The 19990-nt window shown below is 47.1% G+C and overlaps 1 protein-coding gene across 1 annotated transcript in view; it reads right to left on the reverse strand.

Annotated features, from left to right (window-relative positions):
* Positions 1-1011: 1011 nt before the first annotated feature.
* LOC120020976 (transmembrane protein 132D-like) overlaps positions 1012-19990 on the reverse strand; it is a 61578-nt gene continuing 42599 nt past the window's right edge. Inside the window, exons 4-7 of the mRNA XM_038964648.1 lie at positions 12388-12600; positions 9897-10166; positions 2758-2949; positions 1012-2067 (exon numbers count right to left, since the gene is read on the reverse strand). Coding sequence (XP_038820576.1) covers positions 1012-2067; positions 2758-2949; positions 9897-10166; positions 12388-12600 — 1731 coding nt within the window. The remainder of the gene's footprint in view (positions 2068-2757; positions 2950-9896; positions 10167-12387; positions 12601-19990) is intronic.

A 19990-nucleotide genomic window follows, 5' to 3' on the forward strand; every position in this document is an offset into this window, starting at 1 on the left:
AGAGATGGTTGTCCTTCTGGAAGGTTCTCCCATCTCCACAGAGGAAGTCTATAGCTCTGTCAGAGTGACCATCGGGTTATTGGTCACTTCCCCGACCAAGGCCCTTCTCCCCGATTGCTCAGTTTGGCCGGGCAGCCAGCTCTAGGAAGAGTCTTGGTGGTTCCAAACTTCTTCCATTTAAGAATGATTGAAGCCACTGTGTTCTTGGGGACCTTCAATGTTGCAGACATTTTTTTGGTACCCTTCCCCAGATCTGTGCCACGACACAATCCTGTCTCGGAGCTCTAAGGACAATTCCTTCGACCTCATTGTTTTTTTCTTTCTCTGACATGCATTGTCAACTGTGGGACCTTATATAGACAAGTGTGTGCTTTTCCAAATCATGTCCAATTAATTTAATTTACCACAGGTGGACACCATTCAAGTTGTAGAAACATCTCAATAATGATCAATGGAAACAGGATGTACCTGAGCTCAATTTCGAGTATGATAGCAAAGGGTCTGAATGCTTATGTAAATAAGGTATTTCTGTTTTTTATTTGTAATACATTTGCAAAAATGTCTAAAAACCTATTTTTGCTTTGTCATTATGGGATATTGTGTGTAGATTGATGAGGAAAAATATTATTTAATCCATTTTAAAAATAAGGATGTAACGTAAAAAATGTGGGAAAAGTGAGAGGGTCTGAATACTTTCTGAATGCAATGTAAGCTTTTCTTTAATTCAAGTCAAGGGAACAGACATCTAAACTAATTCAAGTGACATTCAAGTTCACAAATTCCCACATCCAATGTGGTGTCATGGCAATTCCCACCCCCCACCTCATTTATGATCATCAACTATTACAACAGTTACCATGGAAACAACACTTGCTGGAATGTTCCGTCTTGTTGTCATGGCGAGATACAGTGCCAACCAGTTTCAGTAAAAAGCACCCCTTACTCCCTTCTTACTCTGAAGGCATTCGGGTGAGTTAGAGTTACTCATTTGTCCACAAAAAATCAAGCCCTCTATACAATGTTTTTTGTAGCATTCTCGTTCAACCTCTCCATGTAATTCCGGAGCTCTTGCGAGTCCCCCAGCTCGATGTCCGGACATACCCACTTAATGTCGGTGGTCTGTCCGAGTGCCAGCGGGCTTAGAACTGGGCATCCGTTACTGGGCTTGATGTTGGCGAAGGTGGTAAATTTGACCCTCTTCCTCTTGGTGGTGGGTGAGTTGAGTGACTCGTTCCTGCCTCCCGGGCAGCCTCCCTGGGCACTGCCCTTCAGAACACCGCCGTTCAGCAACTGGCTGCCTTCTTCCAGGGTGCTGCCCAGCTCGTCCTGCTGCTGCTGCAGACACAGGCCCTCCTCCTGGCCAAGCCACACCCAGTCGTGGGCATGGGGCATGGCCTCGGGGGCCTCCAAGGGCAGCTCTTTATGGCGGTACTTGAGGGCGTAGGAGATGCAGTTGATGAGGAAGACCAGGATGGCCAGGCAGAAGACGCCCAGCAGTGCGTACATACCGATCTCCAGGTCAGTGAGGCTGCGGCGTGATGACAACAGATCCTCATCCGTGCTGCGGCCCCGCGGCAGCTCCTCCTGGGCAGGGAACTCAGAGAACCCCCCAGGGACTCTTCCGTCGGCCGACAGCCTGTCCCCATTGGGCCTCACCGGGATAGGGGTCTTGACTGTTGTGGCCCCCCGGTTCATGATCCCAGCCTCAATGTCAGAGATGGAGCCTCCGTAGTAGGGCGGGTCTGGTCGTGTTTTGCCTCCAGGGTGGCTGTATGGCTCCTCAGAGCGGCCAAACCTAACGCAGACATTTCCCACCCCGGCTGCCAAAATGGTGCGTCGCTTTGTCTTCTGGCAGATCTCTGATGATGTCATCTCCACACGCACCAGTAACCCCTGCCCTTCGCCGTTTGCCACAATGACCGGCCACTTCCACTCCGCGCTGCGCCGTACCGACACCACCTGCTCGTCCAATGAGGTTGCTGTGAGCACAAAGTGGGCGGGGTCGTAGTGGTCCAGAGGGGTCATGGAGCCGTCGCTGAACTGGAGCCAGGCACTGATGAGGGACTCCTGAGGACACACACACACACAAACACATATGAATACACATGCACACACAAAGACATCGGAGTTCTTCTATCATAAGGGTAAACTACAAATAAACCTGTCTTAGTAGTGCTTCAACAAAACCAATCTCCACCCACATGTCTACTGTAAAACACCAACTCCCCATGGGACACATAACTACTGTAGGTATAAAAGGAAAGCATGCTTCCCTGTCATAATATAAAGTGCTACTATGTTACTACACAGCAGAAAATGGTATCAGCAGGAGTCTAATCTTTTCATCATCAAGAGAGAAAAAGAAAGAAAGAGTGAGTGTAGAAGTAAATAGAGAGAGAGAGAGAGAACCCCTGCAGATGTGAAGATATGTTTAAATAGACAGTTTAAAGGCAGAGGAGAACTTCAGATGAGAAGAAGGACTCTGCAGCTGTTCCTCTGAAAATATGTCATAGTTTCAGAAGCAGACATCTTCATTGAGATTAGATCAAAGATTTGACATTACAAACACATCCTATTCACTATAAAGGATCAAATGGCAACAAATGTGACTCCACCTATTCCAGGTGAGAAAGTTACAGTTTAGCCTTACAGATTGCTCATATATCTCATATAATTCCCCATATATAATTTCTACCTATGGGTGAACATATTATATATTTGGTGCATTAGGTTGCTGAGGCATGTGTGCGTGGTAACCTGTTTGAGTTTCTGCATGACTTCCTGTGTGGTAGCAGTGGCGACTATGGCCCTGTTACTCCCTGGGCTGAGCTGGAGGGACAGAGAGAGGCCAGACACCAGCTGCACTCCCAGCTCTGTCACGCTCACTTTCTCATCCAGAACCCTGACCATCCGCTCAGCCAGGATCGAGTCAGACAGAGGAGACATCACCTGCAACATCATACACACACATTAGTATACAAACAGACACCCCCCCCCCTACACACACACACGCTTGTATTGGTTTACATCACCTGCACAAGCATTTACATTCAACCCATCATGATCAATGACAGGGATGCGCGAAGACGTCAAAATGACAAGCTTATATTGGCACTCAAGAAATAACATAATTGACCTCCTTAGAGGAAACACCATGACCCAAGCTCTATTACTGTTCAGTGATTATATGACCCAAAACAAGATGATGCATGTACTGTACCCTCAATTGCATCTGCGATCGCCAGCCACACTCTCAAAGACGCACACACACACAAACTCCGCCTGCGTCTGTCTGACTGGCAGTTCCCTGCCTCCCGGGGCCGCTGGAGATGTAAGCATGTAAATGTGTGTGATGTGTGATGAGAAGGGAAGCACTCCCATCTGCTCCCATTAGGCCTGAGTCTCCTCTTCTCCACCACCAGCCCCCACACAGACCCACGCCTCCACCCTTCTCCTCTTCTCCACCACCAGCCCCCACACAGACCCACGCCTCCAATCTTCTCCTCTTCTCCACCACCAGCCCCCACACAGACCCACGCCTCCACCCTTCTCCTCTTCTCCACCACCAGCCCCCACACAGACCCACGCCACCACCCTTCTCCTCTTCTCCACCAGCCCCACACAGACCCACGCCACACAGACCTTCCACAGCCACACAGACCCACGCCTCCACCCTTCTCCTCTTCTCCACCACCAGCCCCCACACAGACCCACGCCTCCACCCTTCTCCTCTTCTCCACCACCAGCCCCCACACAGACCCACGCCTCCACCCTTCTCCTCTCCTTCACCACCAGCCCCCACACAGACCCACGCCACCACCCTTCTCCTCTTCTCCACCACCAGCCCCCACACAGACCCACACCTCCACCCTTCTCCTCTCCTCCACCACCAGCCCCCACACAGACCCACGCCTCCACCCTTCTCCTCTTCTTCATCACCAGCCCCCACACAGACCCACGCTTCCACCCTTCTCCTCTTCTCCACCACCAGCCCCCACACAGACCCACGCCTCCACCCTTCTCCTCTTCTCCACCACCAGCCCCCACACAGACCCACGCCTCCACCCTTCTCCTCTTCTCCTCTTCTCCACCACCAGCCCCCACACAGACCCACGCCTCCACCCTTCTCCTCTTCTCCACCACCAGCCCCCACACAGACCCACGCCTCCACCCTTCTCCTCTTCTCCTCCACCAGCCCCCACACAGACCCACGCCTCCACCCTTCTCCTCTTCTCCACCACCAGCCCCCACACAGACCCACGCCTCCACCCTTCTCCTCTCCTCCACCACCAGCCCCCACACAGACCCACGCCTCCACCCTTCTCCTCTTCTTCATCACCAGCCCCCACACAGACCCACGCCTCCACCCTTCTCCTCTTCTTCATCACCAGCCCCCACACAGACCCACGCTTCCACCCTTCTCCTCTTCTCCACCACCAGCCCCCACACAGACCCACGCCTCCACCCTTCTCCTCTTCTTCATCACCAGCCCCCACACAGACCCACGCTTCCACCCTTCTCCTCTTCTCCACCACCAGCCCCCACACAGACCCACGCCTCCACCCTTCTCCTCTTCTTCATCACCAGCCCCCACACAGACCCACGCTTCCACCCTTCTCCTCTTCTCCACCACCAGCCCCCACACAGACCCACGCCTCCACCCTTCTCCTCTTCTTCATCACCAGCCCCCACACAGACCCACGCCTCCACCCTTCTCCTCTCCTCCACCACCAGCCCCCACACAGACCCACGCCTCCACCCTTCTCCTCTTCTCCACCACCAGCCCCCACACAGACCCACGCCTCCACCCTTCTCCTCTTCTCCATCACCAGCCCCCACACAGACCCACGCCTCCACCCTTCTCCTCTTCTTCATCACCAGCCCCCACACAGACCCACACCTCCACCCTTCTCCTCTTCTCCACCACCAGCCCCCACACAGACCCACGCCTCCACCCTTCTCCTCTTCTCCACCACCAGCCTCCACCACTACGCCTCCACCCTGCCATAATGAACTGTCAGCACTGATCACTGCCTCATCTGTACAGCAGTGGTTCCTAAACTGTGGGGCGCACTGGGTTGCGCAAGGCCCCCCCCCCCCCCCCCCCCCCCAACAAAAAAAAGATGTGTTTTTAAAGGATTATTCTTTATAGTTGTAATAGTAGAATGCAGAAGGTGCAATTTCGAAATTGGGTAGTGCATCATCAGTTTCTCTTGTCATGTTAGTCATTGTATGCTTTAGAGAGCTATTAATAACTTGTCAGAAATGTCCAGATCAACTAGCCCAACGTTTTTTTATTTAGGCTTTTTAGCCCATGGATATTGTTGTAATTTTTTGGTCACTCAAATATCACATGTATACACATTAGACATGGCAAAATGTATAGAATTGCAAGAAAATTTGCTAAAGATTTTTTGCATCCCATGACAAAATGTGTAGAAATGCAGGAAATAAGCTGTATACCTGCACAATTCTCTCCACCAACAAGAAGGGTGTGATCAGTTTGTGTCATGAACAGTTCTTATACCCATAGAAATAGATGTGGTGCATGTTGTTCCCCAATGCTGGAAGGGGGGCCCATAGTGAAACACTTTGGGAACCCCTGCTGTACAGGACCACAGGCTGGGCCAACACACTTCCCAATCCACAGCACCGTACTGTTAAAGCTGCACGGTCGAATGCTCGCCACATAGATAAACACACTGGGAACACACAGGGCCAGCCGTGTAGATCTGTGTACTGTGACACCTCTAGGGCTGGGTCATAGATCAACATATGCTGTCATGATCATATAGGTAGAGTTACCTTATTGTTATCTTGATGTTACCTTGGTGCGTTTAGGTCTATTTAGGACAATTTTATTATCTAAGTGGGTACATTGTGTCACTGGTCAGATTAAGCCAAAAGCTTTATCCTAAAATCCAGCAGAACACATACCACCACATTCTCATCCAATGTCCTTTAATCTATTCTAGAATAAAGTGAAATAAAATAATAATTAAATAAAAGTAACTAACAAAGTAAAGAGGGGGACAGAGGGGGTTTTGGCAATGAGGCCCTTTATCTATTTCCCCTGAGTCAGATGATACCATTTGTATGTCTCTGTGTCCAGTATGAAGGAAGTTAGAGGTAGTTGGAAGTCTATGGGAAGTCTATGGGTACCTGCTGGCATGCTATGACTTCCAGTCATTGTGCTAACGTTAGCTAGCATTGTCTCGCAAAACTACCTGTAACTTCCTCAATATCCTCAAGATTATCTCAATATCAAACAATTTGTGGGTAACGATTAAGTTCTATACTGTGTGTGGAAAACTGAAAACTAGCCGTTATTGGCAGAGAGGTTTGAAACTCTCTTTCTTTTTGGTTTTATAACTCATTTTCCAGCTGGGGGTGTCACCAGGCAGGCCAAAACTCCATCCCACCAAAACAGGCTGAAATTTCAGGCGGTCTTTTCAATAGCTCTTACACCAGTGGAGGCTCCTCAGAGGAGGAAAGGGAGGACCTTCCTCCTCAGTGAATTTTATAAAAATAAAAATTGTAAAACATTATAAAAGTTATCATTTTTAGATAAAACTGTACTAAATACAGTACCAGTCAAAAGTTTGGACACATCTACTCATTCAAGGGTTTTTCTTTACTTTTACTATTCTCTAAATTGTAGAATAATAGTGAAAATAGTCAAAACAATGAAATAACACATATGGAATCATGTAGTAACCAAAAAATTGTATACCACCCCTACCTTGTCACAACACAACTCAAACGCGTTAAGAAGAAAATAAATTCCACAAATTAACTTTTAACAAGGCACACCTGTTAATTGAAATGCATTCCAGGTGGCTACCTCAATGTAGAAAATAGTACAAAATATAGAAAAACCCTTGAATGAATAGGTGTGTCCAAACTTTTGACTGGAATTGTAAATTAATTTATTAATACACACTGTTTTGCGATGAAGGTCTACAGTAGCCTCAACAGCACACTGTTGGGTAGCACCATGGTGTGGCAGGAGGACAGCTAGCTTCCATTCTCCTCTTGATACATTGACTTCAATACAAAACCTAGGAGGCTCATGGTTCTCAACCCCTTCCGTAGACCTAAACAGTAATTATGACAACTTCCGGAGGATGTCCTCCAACCTATCAGAGCTCTTGCAGCATGAACTGACATGTTGTCCACCCAATCAAAGGATCAGAAAATGAATATATTACTGAAAGCATAAGCTACAGCTAGCTATCACTGCAGTGCATAATATGTGGTGAGATAGAGAGATTGTCTTTTTTTTGCACTTTCAGTTTCACTTACTGCAAATGCAGCTATCTAATTTAGCCTACTCAAGCACCTTGCTCAAACAGAGGGATGCTGTGTTAATTATGACTATCCAACACAACACTGAAACTCTTCCAAGTCAAGGTAAGCTTTTGGTTTTACTAATTTATTGCCACCGGGGCCCGCCAGTGTAACTGCTAAACTGCTAACTGAGTATACGCTGTAACGTTATTGCATGATTGTAGCCGGTTTACTAACACGCTAGTTCTATTAGCTATGTTGACTATGATGTTACTTTAGCTAATATGGTGACAATGATGTAGGCAGTGTGGAGCACTTGATATGATATGGTTTGGCTTGGAATAGTTTTTTTGCTTGGTCATATACAGCTGATGAGTCGTATTGAAGTCCACAAACATTAGGGAAAAGGTGAGAAGAGGAGAGCGCACAGATGCGAGAAGGAATATAACGTGGCTGCTATGAATGTGAACTGTGTTTAGCGTGACCAGAGGTGTATTTATTCTGCCGACTCGGTTGAAAAACGTTTCTAATTAAACGGTCTGTCAATGTCTGTCAATGTGTCACTGTCTGTCACCTCAGCATTTTCTCTCGACCTGTGTGCACCTACGGTGTAATCTTTCATTCATAGGCTACGTTGTAGCAACCTCATGAGTGTCATGTAGTAGCCTAAACCTATCGATGTTACATTGAACTGGGTGAATGGAATATGAATGACAGTCATCCAATATGCTGTAATAGAAATAAGGCCATGCTCATTCAAAAAATATATTGCCGTCCCTCATCTTAAACAGCATTGACCACCACTGTCTTACACTAAAAGGGCATTATCTTAATGTTCACAATTTCACAGTATTATTCCAACCTCATAGTGTGCAAATATATATTAAACACAGGTAAATCATGTTTTACTGCACTGGGTCTTTAATTGCATCTGTTGGTGACATTGTAAAAACATGAATAACAAAACATTGAACCAACCAATGCTGCGTTTGAAGCTTTCAGTGAGCTTTTCCCTGCCGTAGTTACTAATGGAAGTGTTAGGGCTTGAGAAAAGCAGTGATTGTGCCTTTTAAAGCTAATAACCGGTTTGTCTGAGGTAGAGTGATTTATCAATTTAGCGGCAGCGCGAACCGCACTGCAGGCAGAGAGAACCGCACTGCAGGCAGAGATGTATCTGACACATGAAATGGGTTGGATTTTTGGTTACTGTGGAGACCCAGGGCAATCTGCTCCCCTTTCATCAGAATTCCCTTTGATAGTTTGATTCCAAGACCCTCCATGCCAATTGCAGTGATTGGTCTGCTTTTTATCTGAATTTAATTCCAGACAATTGAAGACCCTCTTGTTTGTAGATGGATCAAAAATCACTCCAGTGAACAAAGAGGCAATTTTGCTATCAAATAAAACTTCACAGCTTCTCTAACAGCATTGTCAATACTCCTTTCAGGCTGCTGCATGTGGGTTTCTCTGAGTGCCAGTGTGTGTGCACTTCAGGGGGGAAAGGAAAACATTGATGAAGAGAGATCGAAAAGCATAGTGTGTTCTGTTTTGTGTGTTTCTATGCATGTGAGTGATCTGCATAAGGAAGGGAGGATTAAAACATAACATTTTTTTACTTTGTGTGTGTGTGTGTGTGTGTGTGTGTGTGTGTGTGTGTGTGTGTGTGTGTGTGTGTGTGTGTGTGTGTGTGTGTGTGTGTGTGTGTTTGTTTGGGTGTAATAAGCCACCTATAATAGCAGGGCAGGGCAGGGACATGATGGCTTCGTAGCAGAGTGAATGATCACAGGGTAAACAACTTTGACATCATAAATTGCCTCTCCACTGTTATTGAGTCATAGTTATTCTCAAACCATCCTAGAGAGCACACACAAATAGAGGGACAATACAGTGCAACCATTGATATAATTTCCATCCATTTCCCAATAGATATCTTTGCTGCGTGTTTCTGTCTGTGGGCCAGGGTCTCCAATGGAAATGAGAAATGGTTCTGAACTGACCAACCTGGGTAATGTAAAGGTAGTAGGGTATTGTACACCCACAACAATAAGGAGATGATATGTATGTCCATGGATCAGGCCTTGGAAGAGCTGTTGTGTTGTTGGGGAAAACCTTGATCGATTGTATTTTACACCGTAAGTGGGCACCCCTCAACGTGTCTGGTGGTGTGTGTGAGCCTACACGCCCTCTGAGACTTAGCAGCCTTTATTGGGCGTGCCGCAGGCTCACGTTGCTTTGTCAGTCCCTGATTGGCTAAGTGTTTGTGCTGTGCCGAGATCGATTCGGTAACCTTTTTTAAAAGCCCCACTCGCAAAGAGCCTCCGTTTTCTTTGTGTTTTTCCAAACGTTCCTTTTGCACTGCCCATCCTCTATTATTTTGTCCAAGCAGGCACTCTTTATCTCTCACTCTCGGTTCATCATAAGGTTTCTCTCTGTTCCTAGCTCTCTCACACACACTAATGCTCTCATTACCACTCTTTCACCCCACGATCTCTGTCTCTCCCACTTTCGATCACACTCTCGCCATTTCACTCACACTCAAAAGTTCAGACTGCTGTATCACTCTTTAATCACTTCTCTCTCTCCCTTCATCTCCCTCTCTCTCACACCTGTAGTTTGGCTGTGCCAGTGTTGAGGCCCATCAGGACCTGTCCCTCCAGTAGATAGGCCACACGTTGGTCCTCCACCCTCAGTAAATCCTGGACCAGGTCAGTCACGTCCACCTGCCAATCACTGCCCAGCAAGAAGTCCTGTTGGCCATTTCCATCAACTCCCAGGGCCACAAAGTGTGTGAGGACACGCACCGTGGTGCTCTGGTACTGGGGGACACAGCCACTCTCTGTCCTCTCACTGTCACTTTCATCACCCGCACTCACCCTCTCATACCTGGAGAAAATAAGAAGAAAAAAAAACAGCTTGGAAAGAAGCAGAATAAAAGGAGCATTTAAATAGGAAAATGTAGAGCAAATCAACAGTTTACTGCAGTTAACACAGACCTATTTGGACGCTGTATTTTACAGTATATATCAAATAGTTCTCTACTCTGTTCTATTCTATTCCTGTATGGATTGACGCTGGTAGAGATGAGAAGCAGGTGCAGGGAGTGAACATTTAATAGCAACGGACATGGAAAAGGACAGGACAGCGTCTGGACATGAACACATAATGACAATAATGCTGACACAGGGAACAAACGGGGGAGCAGACAGTTATAGACGTGGCAAACAACAAAGGGAAGGAGTCCAGGTGAGTCCAATGGGCGCTGATGCGCGTAATGATGGTGACAGGTGTGCGTAATGAAGGCGCCACAGGGGGAGAGCGGGAGCAGGCGTGACAATTCCTCCATGACTCTAACTTCACTGTCTCTATCTTCTCCTCCATTTTATTCCATTGTTTGAATTAAACAAGGGATTGAAACCCTGTTACTTTTCCTACTAGCACTGTCTTTGCTGATAACTACTTTATTGAGGGAAAATATACTAACTACAACTGTATACAGTATGTTGTTGTCTCCCCTAGCTTTCTTAAGATGAATGCACTAATTGTAATTCACTCATGATAAGAGCGTCTGCTAAATTACTAAAATATAAATGTAAAATCTATAGGGACCCAGTGTTCTTTATCTACTGTGATTAGACCCATTCAGCAGCAGTAGGATGAGGTAAAGTACAGATCAGGGAGAGGTAGCCCTGTTCAGCCCAGTGATAGAGAGCGTGGCCCAGGGAATCTAACCTCCTGTAAACGGTGGAGCACTGTAACAGACAGTCAACAAAGAGGCTATTACACTGACGCCACTCAACTCTCCATTCTCTCTAAACTCTTTACCTCCCATTCTCTCGCTCTACTCCTACATTATGTGTTTTCTCATTCAAGTCTCTTTCTCGCTTTTCACTGAATTCATTCTCTTTCACTGAATTCAAACACCTTTCTCTCTCTCTTTCTCCCTTTCTCTACTCCCACCCTCCCTTCCTTTTTGTGCCCTGGGCTAGGTCAGGTGGCCGGGGGGAAGTGTGATACCGACAGCTTCCATTAGGTTAATGAGGTGTGGCCATCCAGGCAGAAAAACAGGCTGACAGGTTAACATGCTGGACCTGCCCGGGCTCTCTATGCCTCCCCCATTCATCAGCGTGACGACACTTACATGGCAGCCTAACTCAGGTGACATTAGCGGCGGGCAGAAAAAAAATAAAAGAATTGGGGGAGGCATGTTCTCACGGATGGCCGTCAGGTCAGATAAGGTCTGGCCGTGTAATAAGCTCGCTTCCAGAAGCACAATATGACTCGACTGGCTCTCTCACCTCTCCTACTCACTGGAGTAAACCGCTCAGGGGCAGATGTGTTAGAGTGCCACCTGGTGGCCTGGCTACTGAAAAGTCTATAGAACACATGCCTCAAGCTAAAAAATATATGCATCAAGCTAGGATGTCATATTTCCTAGAAAAAACGGTTATTTCTATAACAACGAGAGAAAATGAAATAGACTCCAACTCTAGTCTTTGCTCTCTTTCTTCCTTGTTCAGACATGCCTTTGCCACCAATCATTCTCGCCTTCACAACAACAGGAACAAGGTTGCCTGCCTTTGTAAGGACTTTTACAGAATGTTGTGGAGGTGAGAACAGAATTGTCAGACGTGTTAGTCTTGCGTCTGGCTGACAGAAAGTGAGTCACAGAGAGAATTGACTGAGAGTCACAACAGTAATTGAAAGTCATATTCTTAAGCCTCTCACAACCCCTCGGAGAGAGCATCTGAGTCACCGGCGTCACCTGGGTATCCAGGGAACAGCGGTGGCCATAGATAGGGAGCGTAATACCGGACAGGTGTAGGCGTCATGGTTAAGACATTAGCATCATCACAGTTATTCTAAACGTCCAAATGAGGATGGACTTATATGTGGGCAGACTGGTGCATTAGGTTCCAAAGCTACTTAGAAAATAAGTGGTAAACATATGAGAGGTGATGGTACGACCACTTTAATTAACATGATGTTTGAAGATGATCCTTGAATCTTAGTTTTTTACTCTGCACTGCAATTATTATGAACATCTGTTTCCCAAGCAGTATGAACCAGGTAACACATCTCACTGTCTGGTAAAACCACACACCTCTTGTTGCCGGTCGCCACCGGGACCCTCCAGCCCTTGATCTGGCTGAGCTCGGGGTCAGCCACGTCAATGACCAGGGGGAGGTGGGGCATCCACACACTCATCTCCAGCTGGGCGCTCAGGTAGCTGTAGGTGAAGTTGAGCACCGTCCTCATCCTCCCCCTCGTCTCCTTCCCGTTCACAAACACATAGTCACAACGATCCGACACCTGTGGGGGAGAAGGAGGAGAAGTAGGACAAAAATGTTATTAAGAGAAAGAGCAACTAAGAGCAACAAAAGCAACTAAATTTGACATTTAGGCTAATGCTTTATGAAAGAATACGATGCAACATTCCGTATTATTTTAAGGGCCAAGAGTTATAAATTATTTCTATGCAAATATTAGTCATGCAAGTTTGAATGGCTAGAGGAAGAAAATGTTTTTATTTTTATATCCTTCAAAAGAAAATCTGCCATTTCCAAAGATTTTAAATCTCTCCCTCTGCTGTAATGATTTTGATGACAGACTTGGCATTCTTTGACCGTACCCTTGAAGTCTCCATTCAAGTGTGTGTGTGTGTGTGTGTGTGTGCGTGTGTGTGTGTGTGTGTGTGTGTGTGTGTGTGTGTGTGTGTGTGTGTGTGTGTGTGTGTGTGTGTGTGTGTGTGTGTGTGTGTGTGTGTCTGTGTGTGTGTGTGTGTGTGTGTGTGTGTGTGTGTGTGTGTGTGTGTGTGCATGCAGCCAGATCGTTCAAGATTGACTTTGAAATTGGACGTCTAGGGCAACAGTGAGCGCCATCAATTAGGCTTGGGTTTTGCTAGTACATTGTGGACGGGGGTGGTGGACCGGGGGTGGTAGTCTCATGACTCCCGTGACTCTGGATCCGAAGATCGCGTTTTCAATCCCAGAGGAAGAACATTTATTTTTTTGCCTATCCCAAACCTTTACCCTTAACTTAACCATTTGTTATGAATGCCTAAACTTTGTTTTAACCCTATCCAAACCTTAACCCTTAACTTGAAAACATTTTGAAGTTTGACGTTTGGATATATGGATCGATGCTGAGCAGGAGGATCAACCCAGGGTGTAAAAAAAACATACAAATGTTACGTGTGGAGAAACGCGGTTGGGAGTAAACATCAGAATCTGAAGTGAAATTGGTAAAAACGGGATATATTGTTGGTGTGTGTGTGTGCATACTGACAAGGCCAGTGAGGAGAAACGGGCTTAAAATTATTAACAGATGAAGCAGAGAAAGACACAAATCCCAAATGCCAATCAAAAAACAAAACCCTAGCTTCAAGCCACTTCACTATTGGCTGAATCCGCCCCGTCTCCTCCAATCAGCTCCAAAGCCACTCGCATACAGTGCCTGCAGAAAGTATTCACAACCCTTTTCCCACAATTCGTTGTGTTACAGCCTGAATTCAAAATGTATTTCCACTTCCACATCTGCTGAAAGGTGACAGAGCTAGTGCGGTGTTTGTCAGACCATGAGACATCTTCTCACAAAATCGTCTACAGCGTCCAAATCGTTTGGCGTATAAACAAAATATCCCTTTATGGAAAGATCAGACTCTCACAAACACGATGGTGTTCTCCGTTTTGCTATATGACCCTACAAGCATCTTTGGACTCGTCTGAAGTAGATACAGCCGATCTTCCAATTTCTTTCTGTAGTGTCCAAATGGTGTGGGCTACATACATATGACCCCTTTGTGTAAAGCTGAAACTCCCATGAACACATACATTTTGGTTGTTTAGGACGCCCACAGGCATCACAAGACTCGCCTGAAGGTCCCCCATTACCAGTTGAAAAAATGAATGGAAGTACAGTGCATTTGGAAAGATTTCAGACCTCTTGACCTTTTTCAAAAAAAATTATGTTACTGTCACGTTCCTGACCTGTTTTCCTTTGTCATGTATTTGTTTTAGTTGGTCAGGGCGTGAGTTGGGTGGGTTGGTCTAGGTTTGATTTTCTATGTTGGGATTTTGTGTTCGGCCTGGTATGATTCTCAATCAGAGACAGCTGTCAATCGTTGTCCCTGATTGAGAATCATACTAAGGCAGCCAGTGTTTCACTTGTGTTTTGTGGGTGTTTGTTCCTGTGTCAGTGTTTGGGCCACACAGGACTGTTTCGGGTTAGTCACGTTTGTTGGTTTTTGTATTTTGTAGTGTTTGTTGTTTTTTCCATTAAATAATGAATACTTACCAATCCGCATCTTGGTCCGATCCATGCTCCTCCTCGTCTGAGGAGGAGAACGACTACGACAGCCGTTACAGAAACACCCACCAAAACAGGACCAAGCGGAGTGGAGAAGGAAGGCAAGAACAACAGCAATGGGGAAAAGAGGAATGGACTTGGGAGGAAATCCTAGACGGGAAAGGACCCTGGGCAGAGCCAGAGGAGTGTCGCCACCCCAAAGCGGAGCTGGAGGCAGCGAAAGCGGAGAGGAGGTTTTATGAGGCGAAAGCAAGGCAGAGCGGCTGGAAGCCCGAGAGGCTCACCCAAAAATTTCTTGGGGGGGGGGGGGGCTAAAGGGGAGTGTGGCGAAGCCGGGTTGGATACCCGAGCCAACTCCCCGGGCTTACCGTGGAGTGAGAGGGCGTCGTACTGGTCAGACACCGTGTTATGCGGTGGAGCGCACGGTGTCCCCAGTACGCGTGCTTAGCCCAGTGCGGGCTATTCCACCTTGCCGCACTGGGAGGGCTAGGTTGGGCATCGAGCCGGGTGCCATGAAGCCGGCCCAACATATCTGGCCTCCAGTACGTCTCCTCGGGCCGGCGTACATGGCACCAGCCTTACAGGTGGTGTCCCCGGTTCGCCTGCATAGCCCAGTGCGGGCTATTCCACCTCGCCGCACTGGCAGGGCTACGGGGACCATTCAACCTGGTAGGGTTGGGGAGGCTCGGTGCTCAAGAGCGCGTGTCCTCCTTCACGGTCCGGTATATCCGGCGCCACCTTCCCACCCCAGCCCAGTACCATCAGTGCCAACACCACGCACCAGGCTTCCAGTGCGTTTCCAGAGCCCTGTTCCTCCTCCACGCACTCTCCCTGTGGTGCGTGTCTCCAGCCCAGTGCCTCCAGTTCCGGCACCACGCACCAGGCCTACTGTGCGCCTCAGCAGGTCAGAGTCGGCCGTCTGCCCAACGCCGCCTGCGCTGCTTGCCTGCCCAGCGTGGTCTGAACTGTCTGCCTGCCCAGCGCTGCCCGTCTGTCCCGAGCCTTCAGAGCCGTCCAGCCAGGACCAGCCAGAGCCGTCCAGCCAGGACCAGCCAGAGCCGTCCAGCCAGGACCAGCCAGAGCCGTCCAGCCAGGACCAGCCAGAGCCGTCCAGCCAGGACCAGCCAGAGCCGTCCAGCCAGGACCAGCCAGAGCCTTCCGCCAGCCAGGATCCGCCAGAGCCTTCCGCCAGCCAGGATCCGCCAGAGCCTTCCGCCAGCCAGGATCCGCCAGAGCCTTCCGCCAGCCAGGATCCGCCAGAGCCTTCCGCCAGCCAGGATCCGCCAGAGCCAGCCAGCCAGGATCCGCCCCTCAGTCAGGTGCTACCCCTCAGTCAGGTGCTACCCCTCAGTCAGGTGCTACCCCTCAGTCAGGTGCTACTCCTCAGTCAGGTGCTACCCCTCAGTCTGTTACTGCCCTTTGGAATAGTGGGATTGACATGGAGGGTGAATATTGGGAGGAGGCCACGGAAGCGGGGGTTGACTATGGTGGGGTGGGGACCACGACCAGCGCCAGAGCCGCCACCGTGGACAGACGCCCACCCAGACCCTCCCCTAGACTTTGTGCTGGTGCGCCCGGAGTTCGCACCTTAAGGGGGGGGGGGTTCTGTCACGTTCCTGACCTGTTTTCCTTTGTCATGTATTTGTTTTAGTTGGTCAGGGCGTGAGTTGGGTGGGTTGGTCTAGGTTTGATTTTCTATGTTGGGATTTTGTGTTCGGCCTGGTATGATTCTCAATCAGAGACAGCTGTCAATCGTTGTCCCTGATTGAGAATCATACTAAGGCAGCCAGGGTTTCACTTGTGTTTTGTGGGTGTTTGTTCCTGTGTCAGTGTTTGGGCCACACAGGACTGTTTCGGGTTAGTCACGTTTGTTGGTTTTTGTATTTTGTAGTGTTTGTTGTTTTTTCCATTAAATAATGAATACTTACCAATCCGCATCTTGGTCCGATCCATGCTCCTCCTCGTCTGAGGAGGAGAACGACTACGACAGCCGTTACAGTTACAGACTAATTCTAAAAATGATTCAATTGTTTTTTTCCCTCATCAATCTACACACAGTACCCCATAATGACAAAGCAAAAACGTTTTTTTTAATGTTTGCAAACGTATTAAAAAAAAAAATATATATATATATATATAACATTTAAATAAGTATTCAGACGCGACGCTTGGCATTTAGGCCAAAGAGTTCAATCTTGGTTCCATCAGACCAGATTCTTGTTTCGCAGTCTGAGGCCTTTAGGTGCCTTTTGGAAAACTTAAAATGGGCTGTCATGTGCCTTTTACTTCCGTCTGGCCACTCTACCTTAAAGGCCTGATTGGTGGAGTGCTTCCTTCTGGAAGGTTCTCCCATCTCCAGAGAAACCATCTGTTGTTCTGTGTAGTGAATCTGTTATTCAATATGTTTCTATGGGCTAATAGCAGTAAGGCCAAACATAATTGTTCATTAAATAATTATTTTCTACTTCAAAAGGTCTTAAAATTCTAAATCAAATAGCAAAAATTATCCTTGGTATGACTGCCCCCCCCCCCCCCCCCCCCCCCCCCGGCTTAGACTGGGCTTAGACTGTTTAGTGTCAAAAATAAAGAGTTAAATAATAAATGGCAAAAATAGTTTTCTTATATCGTTCAGATATAGGACAGACAATTCAGAACAAACTTCTTTAGATTTTTTGGGGGGACTATCTTTTGTTCTATTTAGTGAATCTGTTCAATGCTTTTGTATGGGCTAATAGCAGTAAGGCAAAATACAATTTTTCATAAAATAATTTTTGGATATATATTTATTGATACTTCAATGGGTCCTAAAATTCTAAATCAAATAACAAAATGATCATTTGCATGACTTCCTTAAAACAATTCCATAAAGCTTTGTAGACAGTGCTTGGACTGTAACGGGTTAACATCATTTTTGAATGACAATAAGGACAATAACCTAAAACACATTGCCAAATCTTCACTGGAGTTGCTTACCAAGAAGACGGTGAATGTTCCAGAGTGGCCTTGAAGCATTTTGAAAATAATAATGGGCAAATGTTGCACAATCCAGGTATGGAAAGCTCTTCGAGACTTACCCAGAAAGACACAGCCGTAATCACTGTCAAAGGGGCTTCTACAAAGTATTGACTCATGCGGTGTGAATGGTATTTCATTTTCAATACATTTTCTAAGATTTCTAAAAACATGTTTTCACATTGTCATTGTGGGGGATTGTGTGTAGATGGGTGAGAGAAGAAAACAATTTAATAAATGTTTAATTTTGTAACGGCTGTCTAATTCCTCCTCCTCGGATGAGGAGAAGGAGTAAGGGTCGGACCAAAACGCAGAGTTGTTAGTGCTCATATTGATTTAATCAAAACGAAACTGAACACTTACAAATACAAAAAAACAACAAACGTGACAAAACCGAAAACAGTCCCGTGTGGCACGAACACTGACACGAGATACAAACACCCACAAACACACACGTGAACCCCGGCTGCCTTAGTATGATTCTCAATCAGGGACAACGATTGACAGCTGCCTCTGATTGAGAATCATACCAGGCCGAACACAAAATCCCAACATAGAAAATCACACATAGACAAACCCACCCAACTCACGCCCTGACCAACTAAATAAATACAAGACAAAAGAAAACAGGTCAGGAACGTGACAAATTTAGGCTGTAACACAAAAACATTTGGAATAAGTCAAGGGGTATGAATTCTTCCTGAAGGCACTGTATGTGGCCACTGAACCACAGATGGACCAATGGCATCGTAGGGTTAAATCACTTGATCAGGCATGTCTTCTTTCACAGAAGCCTTGGAGGACAGATGTTGTTTTAGTGTCTCCATATTCAACAGCTTGTCAAAGCCTTTCATTTATAATAACAACCATTTTCCATTCATTTGAAGCTTTGGATGGAGTGATAATGAACATGGGCATCACTGTTTATCTCAGCATATGCCCACAGTTTGGATGTGCAATTAGTCTTTTATAAAACTAGTCAAAAGCAGACTATCATCACTCTTCGCTGGATGTGTCTTGGAAGTTTTGTATACAAATTATTTCAGACCACCCACTCCTCATAGCACCAATCTGACAGTTTAGGCTTCTCTGTCAGCTCAACCTCTCTCTCTTCTCTTGCTCTCCTTTACTCTCTCCTTCTTACTCTTGCTCTCTCTTCTCTTTGCTTCTCTTCTCAGTCTTGTATCTTCATTTAACTGTCATAAAAGCAGGCTGTGCCTTAGAACCTACATTAACCTGGGTGAAGCTTCTCTCTCCCTCCCACCCACCCACCCAGGTGGCGAAACGCATCTCTGCATACCTGACAGCTCAAGCTCAGCTCAAGCTCAACCTCAACAACATGGAACTGCTCAGGGTCTCCCTAGTGGCACAACGGTCTAAGGCACTGCATCGCGGTGCTAGAGGCATCACTACAGACCCGGGTTCGATTCCAGGCTGTATCAGAACCTGCCGTGATCGGGAGTCGCAAAGGGCGGTGCACGATTGGCCCAGCGTTGTTCGGGTTAGGGGAGGTTTTGACCGGGGGAGCTTTACTTGGTTCATCGCGCTAGTGACTCCTTGTGGCGGGCCAGGCGCCTGCAGGCTGACCTCGGTCGTCAGGTGAACAGTGTTTCCTCAGACACATTGGTGCAGCTGAGTTAAGCGGGCAGGTGTTAAGAAGCGCGGTTTGGAGGGTCATGTTTCGGAGGACGCATGACTCAACCTTTGCCTCCCGAGCCTGTTGGGGAGTTGCAGCAATGAGGCAATATCGAAATTGGGGAGAAAAAGAGGGTAAAATACAAAAAAACTAAAAATTGACGGAACTGCTCTTGGCGTGATCCTGGACAACACCCTGCCGTTCTCTGCAAACATCAAAGCAGTGACCCGCTCCTGCAGGTTCATGCTCTACAACATCCGTAAAGTACTTCCCTACCTCACACAGGAAGCGCTGCAGGTCCTAATCCAGGCCCTTGTCCTCTCCCGTCTGGACTACTGCAACTCGCTGTTGGCTGGGCTCCCCGCTTGTGCCATCAAACCCCTGCAACTTATCCAGAACACGACAGCCCACATGGTTTTCAACCTTCCCAAGTTCTCTCATGTCACCCCGTTCCTCCGCACAATCGACTGGCTTCCCCCTGATGCTAGAACAGCAGAGTCCCTGCTGGAAAACATCTGAAACCCTACCTCTTCAAATAGTATCTTAAATAATCCTACCCCCCAAAACAATAATAAAAAAAAACACAACCAGAACTTGCACTTTAAACGTCAATAATCGATCAAATTGAAGACGGTCTCAGGATGCTCACTGTGCCAAAGGCTGATGCCACTGGATTATCGCAAATGCTTACAGGTTAACTTCTCTAGGATAGGGGCAGCATTTTCACTTTTGGATAAATAGCGTGCC

The sequence above is a fragment of the Salvelinus namaycush genome, chromosome 26 (assembly GCF_016432855.1).
Source record: "Salvelinus namaycush isolate Seneca chromosome 26, SaNama_1.0, whole genome shotgun sequence".
Taxonomy (NCBI): Eukaryota; Metazoa; Chordata; class Actinopteri; order Salmoniformes; family Salmonidae; genus Salvelinus; species Salvelinus namaycush.